General features: G+C 48.6%; 1 protein-coding gene across 2 annotated transcripts in view; it reads left to right on the top strand.

Moving 5' to 3' along the window:
* The window catches only part of Brap (BRCA1 associated protein), a 29,008-nt gene extending 25,049 nt beyond the window's left edge, over positions 1–3,959 (top strand). For both annotated transcript variants that reach the window (XM_013023181.1, XM_013023182.1), the window contains exons 10-11: positions 907–1,010; positions 1,835–3,959. In XM_013023181.1, the coding sequence (XP_012878635.1) occupies positions 907–1,010; positions 1,835–2,198 (468 nt within the window). In that variant the 3' untranslated portion in view covers positions 2,199–3,959. The remainder of the gene's footprint in view (positions 1–906; positions 1,011–1,834) is intronic.
* Positions 3,960–7,621: the final 3,662 nt, after the last annotated feature.

Genomic DNA, 7,621 nt, shown 5'->3' with positions numbered 1-7,621 from the left:
CCTGGGTGCTGTCCCTCAGCTCTTCAGCTCAAGGCTAGCACTCTACCACTTGAGCCACAGCACCACTTCCGGCTTTTTTCTTTATGCTTATGTGGTGCTGAGGAATCGAACCCAGGGCCTCAGAGGCATGCAAGGCAAGCGTTCTACCACTGAGCCATCTTCCCAGCCCCCGGATTGAGACTCTTATCTCCAATAAACTACTAGAAAACCAGAAGTGGCGCTGTGGTTCAAGTGGTAGAGTGCTCACCTTGATCTGAAGAGCGCAGGGACAGCGCCCAAGCCCAGAGTTCAAGCCCCACAACCGACCAAAAAAAAAAAAAGAGTCTCACAGACTTTCCTGTCCGGGCTGGCTTTGAACCATGATCCTCAGATCTCAGCCTCCTGAGTAGCTAGGATTAAAAGCATGAGCCACCGGCACCTGGCTTCATTTTCCAAAGTTTTATGCATTAGTTCCTTCGATACATTACCTTTATACTATATAAACCCAAGCAAAACATGAACTGCTTACATTCCATATAGCCTCGTGGTGGGAAAATTTTTGGAACAAAACTATCAAACAAGTAGAAGCCACCCTCACAAGTTTGTCAGATGACCAGTGGATAATAACTTGTGGCGTGTAAGCTCGGGAGGAGCATTAGTACTCTGCTCTGGCCTCTAACATTCCAGAGCCTAAACAGCTGGCTCATTTCCAGCTTTCCCCAGCATATCCAGCAGCTTCTACACCTTGTTCCAGGCAGAGTGAAGTGGTAAAGAAGAAAAGGGGTCTCACTGTCAGTATTCCTACCACAGAAATTGTCAGATGTTCACCCTGTCTTTTCTAAGTTTGGATTGTCACAGTTATGTGCACATAATTAGGAAGGAAAAGTGTACATTAGTAACAAGGATCTCTCCATTTTGCTCTTTCAGATTAACAACATGAAGACCAAATTTAAAGAAACAATTGAGAAGTGTGACAGTTTGGAGCACAGGTTGAACGATCTCCTCAAAGAAAAACAATCTGTGGAAAGAAAGTAGGTGCCTTTCATCCGTCCTTGAAATGGGTTGCTGTGTGACAGCAGACCCCGGGAAATGACACAAAACCAGTCCCTTCATGTTGGGACGCCCTCAGTTTTGAGCATGTGTGTCAGTAGGCTCTGGGGGTTCCCTGATTGAGCAGCTTTTTTTAAAAAAAGTGTAGTAAAGCAGGTGCCTGTGGCTCATGCATGAAATCTCAGCTACTCGGTGGCTGAGATCTTAGGATCTCCGTTCAAAGCCAGCCCAGACAGGAGAGTCCATGAGACTCTTAATTTCCAATTAAACCAAAAAAGGCTATAAGTGAGGATGATGCCCAGGCCCTGAGTTCAAGCCCCAGGATACACACACACACACACACACACACACACAAACACGCACGCACGCACGCACGTACTTCAACTTGTCATTCCTTACTAATGAGTAAGATTGGGCGCTCCCAATTCCTGCTAGCACAGTGGTTAACCTTTTTCTTTCTCCAGCAAATGCAGTGAGGTCAGAGCACTTGACTCTCCAAGAATGTCACTTTTTCTCAGAACTTCCCAGTCACAGCATGTGGCTCTGGGGTCCCTGTGTGCTCACTGACTGCCACACCGAGGCGCAGCAGAACCTCCAAGTGTGGCCTGAATCACAGCTTTCTGTGATTGAAAGTTTTCTGATTCTTAAAACTCTCTTGAAGTTACATGAGGGATTGCTTTGCACAGTGATTTCAGTGGCAATGAACAGCCTCCCTTGGCATGGTAGGAGTGGCTTAGTCCCAGGCAGGAGGGGGACTGTGTCAGCAAATGCCAACGGGTTTCTATCTCCCTTTGTTTTGCCAAAGGTGCTCCCAGCTGAACACAAAAGTGGCCAGACTCACCACCGAGCTCCAGGAGGAGCAGGAAATGAACAAGTGTTTGCGCGCCAACCAGGCCCTCCTACAGAATAAGGTGAGGGATGGGGAGAGGTTGCTGAAGGAGACCTGTGACCAGAAGGACCTGCAGATCACGGAGATCCAGGAGCAGCTGCGCGACGTCATGTTCTACCTGGAGGCGCAGCAGCAGATCAGCCACCTGCCTGTGGAGACCAGGCAGGAAATCCAGGAGGGGCAGATCAACATCGCCGTGGCCTCGGCCCCCAGCCCCTCTGCTTCTGGGAGCAGTGGGAGGCTGCCCTCCAGGAAGGGCCGCAGCAAGCGGGGCAAGTGACCCTCGGAGAAGCGTCCCCATGACTGTGCCCTGCACTGCAGGAGGGTGAGCCTAAGAAGCAGGAGTGAGGATAAGCTGGTCTTTGCCCTTTCATTTGCGTGTGGTGTGCTGAGTGCAGGGCTGAAGGCCATGGCAGTGTGTTCAGCGTGGTGCTGGTCACAAACCTTACACACTCAATGCCCACTTTGCCTTCTGCCTAGTAGGTGCCCCGACCCCGTAGGGCATTTTTCAGTTGTATTTATTGAGTTGGAGTATTTATCGTTCTTTTGGGCATCAGTTTAAGACACGAAGTTTTACTGTGATCTAGAAGGTAACATTACCAAGCACCCAAGCTCTGACCTCCCAGAGCTCAGAGCAGCTGTTGTGAGAGGTCCCTTCGCTACCGAAGAGCTGGGAAAAGTCCCACGCTTGGCCCTCATCGCCTCCCACCCCTCTGCCTCATAGCTGGAGGATTGTTCCGATGTTATACGAAGAGAGGCTGGCTGGTCCCCAGCAGCCATCTCAACTTGCTCTCTAAGTCTAGCCAGGAAAAACAAACAGCCTGAGTTAGACCGAGTAGACCCAGGGTAAGGAAAATGGTGGCAGTTTATGTTATTTATTTTTGGTGATTCCCTACAGCATTACTCACTGCACTTAAAAAAGAGGCTTGGTGGCCACTCCAAGACTCAAATCTCCAAGCACACGTCCCAGCATCCAGTGAAAAAAATTGCAGGGATAATCATCCATGTAAAAGTGGGGGAGGGGGTCCCTGTCTCACTCATGTGTTTTGCTAGAAGATGGGCCTACACGGCTGCAGCCAGAGGGAGACAGGGCAGGTTTTCAGTTATGTTCTCAAGGTACTGCCAAAGGCTGTTTCCACTTCCAGAACCTGGAATTTCCACAGAGCCCTTTGTGAGGCTTGTGGTGGGCCAGCAGTGTCTGTGCACTTCCTCTAGAGCCGGAAGCATCAGTCCAGACCTACAGGAACTGAGCAAAACTGAAATGCAACCGTGTTAGAATTTAGCTTCTAGGAGAGGTAACTGGATTAGGTTAACAAGGCTTACTGTTCAACCATGGGTTTTGGTTTTTGCTTTCTAATTAGCCAAAGGATTTTACTTAGCACATTTCTGAATCGTTTCTTTAGTCCGTGATTCCCCCCTCCCCCCCTTCCTTGTTGCCATCTGTGTGGAGCTGCCACTGACCTTCCCAGAATCCTTGAGAGTTTGCAGAATGAGTGTGCACAGCCATTCTGAATCTCATGCTTAGGACAGACCAGACTGTAAGTCCTCTCTTTGGACTTGAATATACAGACATCTAAAAACAAGAATGAGAATGGAAAGCATAATCAAATTCTCTTTCCTATAGAGTTTCTATTTTATTTAAAATCTATTTTTACACTAGCTAAGAGTCCTGCTGTTTTGGCCAAGTGCTTGTTGTGCTTGTCCTGCATGTACAACCCTGGGAAGCCAGGGTGGGTGGTGGCATACTAATGACCAGAATCAGATGTAGTTGCAAAGTATTCTCTGCGGTTCATTAACATCACCCCTGCAGGCGAGCAGGCAGCCCTGCCCGGCTGAGAGCCCAGCTTTGCACGGTGGGACAAACACCGAAGGCTGTGCCGGGGAACAAGCACACCGAGATGCACACCACGATACGTCAGAAGGTTAAAGCTTTGTTTGATTTGGACGGAATTACTTAAGTGGGAGCTGTTAAGTATTTTCCTTCAGGATGGAGATGAACCCCTTGTCCATACTACCTGAACAATTAAATTGTATTGAAATAGCCAACCTCTGGGTTTATTAGCCCTGCGTGAACCTTTGTTTCTGAGTGCCTGGGAGCACCTGTCTGAGAATCCAAGAAATGGTCAGTGGCCTGGATTTCAGAAGCCACATAAAGGTCACCTTCCTCACAGCCATCCATCCGTCTACCCTTCAGCCCTTTCCTTAAAGCTTCCCAAACCCAAACCCTTTGCCAGTTTTCCCAGTTTTTTGGGAAGAAAATCGCGGAGGCAGGAAGATTTCTTGAGACCAGGAGGACAGCCTGGGCAGCACAGCAAGACCCTATCTCAAAGGAAAAAAATTGAACTTTTGGTACTTTAGGAAATTACCTGAATTTGGTGGCTTAGGTGGAGGGAAGCCCAGACATACTACTCTTGCCAACTAAGTCAATCTTGTATAGAGCGTACACCAAGCAGACGCTTTTTATATTTGGAAAGTGTGGCATACATGACTCGCTGGGCCCATTGGGTAATAAAGAGCATGGGAAGCAGCTCCCCTTCCTGCCTGCACAGCAAAGTCCTCATCCAAGACTGTGAGCAGCCAGCCGGCAGGGTGTGAGAACTTGGCACATGGCATATGAACAGCCTTCTGTCGTGGCTGGAAAACCCTTTGGTGCAGCCAGAATATCCACACCGCAAGTACCAGCCACCAGATCTGGCTGCCGCTCGCCATGCCATGGTGCTGAGGGCATACTTTGGCTCAGTGATGGCATTTAGGCATATCTAAGAGACGCATTAACTTGGGCACAGTGTCCCATCCATGCACTGGGCACAGTTTATGCCTCGAGAGAGTCAGGAACCACCTCCTTGATGGTGCAGGGACGTCTGGGTGTGCAGACCCAGCCATCAACTTAGGACACACCACGTGCTCTGTGACCAGGCTGCTGAACCTCTACCCCCATCCCGCCTTCCCCCCACCCCCCAGTACTAAAGATTTAATTTAAAACATCCTGCTTGGGAGGCGCTCCTGCTTGCTCTACAACTGGAGCCATACACTGCTCCCCCAACCCCACTGATTTCCTTTTCCTCCTTCTTGGCACTGGGGATAGAACCCAAGGATTTGTTTAAGCTAACTATATACTAGGCCACTGAGCTACACACCCAGACTCCATTCTTGCCTGTGAAAACTACTAAAATGGGAATCCTAGAATAGCTGCATTTAGACTCTGGATGTACCTAAGGTTTTGGGGGGGGGGATTGTTTGTTTGCTTGTCTTGTGTTTGGCTTTTTGGGGTTTTTTTGTTTTTTGTTTTGGTCGGTTGTGGGGCTTGAACTCTGGGCCTGGGCGCTGTCCCTCAGCTCTTCAGCTCAAGGCAAGCGCTCTACCACTTGAGCTATAACGCTACTTCTGGTTTTCTAGTGGTTTATTGGAGATAGGAGTCTCACGGTCTATCCTGCCCAGGCTGCCTTTGTTTTTTGTTTGTTTAGTTGGTTTTTTCTTTGTGGGGGTCCAGTCCTGGGGCCTGAACTCTGGGTCTGGGCGCTGTCCCTCAGTTCTTCAGCTTAAGGCTAGTGCTCTACCATCAAGCCACAGCACCACTTTCTTTTTCTTTTCTTTTTTTGCTTATGTGGTGCTGAGGAATCGAACCCAGGGCCTCATATGCATGCAAAGCAAGCACTCTACCACTGAGCCACCTTCCCAGCCCCCCGGGCTGGCTTTGAACCGCAATCCTCAGATCTCAGCCTCCTGAGTAACTAGGATTACAGGCATGAGCCACTAGTGCCCTGTCTTGTGTTTGTTTGTTTGCATTTTTTTTGCATTTTTGTTTTTTGTTGGTTGTGGGGCTTGAATTCACAGCCTGGGTGCTCTCTCTGAACTCTTTTATTCAAGGCTAGCACTCTACCACTTTGAGCCACAGCACTTATGGTAGTTAGTTGGAGATAAGAGTTTCACAGACTTGGGGCTGGGAAGGTGGCTCAGTGGTAGAGCGCTTGCCTTGCATACACAAGGCCCTGGGTTCGATTCCTCAGCACCACATAAGCAAAAAGAAAAAAGCCGGAAGTGGCGCTGTGACTCAAGTGGTAGAGCGCTAGCCTTGAGCTGAAGAGCTGAGGGACAGCGCTCAGGCCCAGAGTTCAGGCCCCACGACCGGACCCAAAAAAAAAAAAAAAGAGTTTCACAGACTTTACTGCCTGGACTGGCTTTGAGCCCTGATCCTCAGATCTCGGCCTCCTTAGTAGGTAGGATTACAGGTGTGAGCCACCAGCTCTCAGCAGCCCTTTTATTTTTATTTTGCTTTTTGGATGAAGTGTCACTTTGCCCAGATGCTAAAATACTCCTGCCTCCATCTTCTAAATAGATGGAACTACAGGCATGCACCACCACACCCAGCTTAAAGTACAATATTTTTAGGTGACATCATCAGGTATAGCCAATTTACTAAAAAAGGCTTCAGAAGCCTGATCCTCCAAAGCCACATGTCTCCTCTCAGTGATACAGATTGGATTTTATCCCCTCCAGCATTGTTTGGAGCAAACAAGTTTTTATTTGTGAATTAGGGGAGGTTATAAAGGCATCTTTTTTTTTTTTTCTTTAACTGCAGATTTGGGGTAATCATGCCCCTCTTTATCCTAACATAATGCCTTCCTTTTTTTTTCTTTTTTTATTTGGCCCGTCATTGGGCCTGCTCTGGGCCTGGGCACTGTCCCTCAGCTCTTCAGCTCAAGGCTAGTGCCACAGCACCACTTCTGGCTTTTTTCTGCTTATGTGGTGTTGAGGAATCAGACCCAGGGCCTCATGCATGCAAGGCAGGCGCTCTACCACTGAGCCACCTTCCCAGCCCCTTTACTTCTGTTTTTAATGCTCATCTTTATCTTGAATCCCAGCAACCTGGGCTCTCCTTGGATCTCTCCCAGGAAGAAACAGGCAAGTTCTGTTGCAGATTAATTCTCAAGGTTGTTCCCACAGGGCAACACTTTTAAGAATCATGGCAGCTAGCAAGCATGCTGCCGAGGAACCAAGCAGTCCACGGTGATCCTGCAAGTTTAGGGTGAATGGAAAAACACTTATGCAGCAGCTTCTCAATCTGTGCACTTGTTGCTGCATTGAAGGGAGATATGAACAATCATACAAGATGATCATTCACTTTGGGGCCTCATGTTAAATTGTTCCGAGTCCAGAATCATCCAGAAAATGTACTTGTCACGGGTGTTGCACTGCTACAGATAATATTCGTTACTCAAGACTAATTACCAAGTCCACTGAGTAAAGCAGCTTTGTTTCTTTTCAGACCTTGTTCTAAATCCCCTGACCTGAAACCTTCCTTTCAGAGCCTGAGATTGCCTCAGAATTAATGCAGGGCAGTTGACCCAGCCTGGAATCACAGGCACAGTCCTCACCAAGATGGCTAATGAGACCCACAATAAACCACCCTGCTGCCAGGCACCCATGACTCACGCTTGTAATCCTAGCTACTCAGGAGACTGAGATCTGAGGATCACGGTTTGAAGCCAGCCAGGGCAGGATAATCTGTAAGACTTTTTTTTTTTCGGTCGTGGGGCTTGAACTCTGGGCCTTGGCGCTGTCCCTCAGCTCTTCAGCTCAAGGCGAGTGCTCTACCACTTGAGCTACAGTGCCACTTCGGTTTTCTGGTGGTTTATTGGAGATAGGAGTCTCACGGTCTCTCCTGCCCGGGCTGGCTTTGAACCTCGATCCTCAGATCTCAGC

The sequence above is a fragment of the Dipodomys ordii genome, unplaced genomic scaffold, assembly GCF_000151885.1.
Source record: "Dipodomys ordii isolate 6190 unplaced genomic scaffold, Dord_2.0 Scaffold66, whole genome shotgun sequence".
NCBI classification, from domain to species: domain Eukaryota; kingdom Metazoa; phylum Chordata; class Mammalia; order Rodentia; family Heteromyidae; genus Dipodomys; species Dipodomys ordii.
The sequence above is the reverse complement of the archived record's forward strand: the minus strand, read 5'-3'. Positions and strand labels throughout refer to the sequence as shown.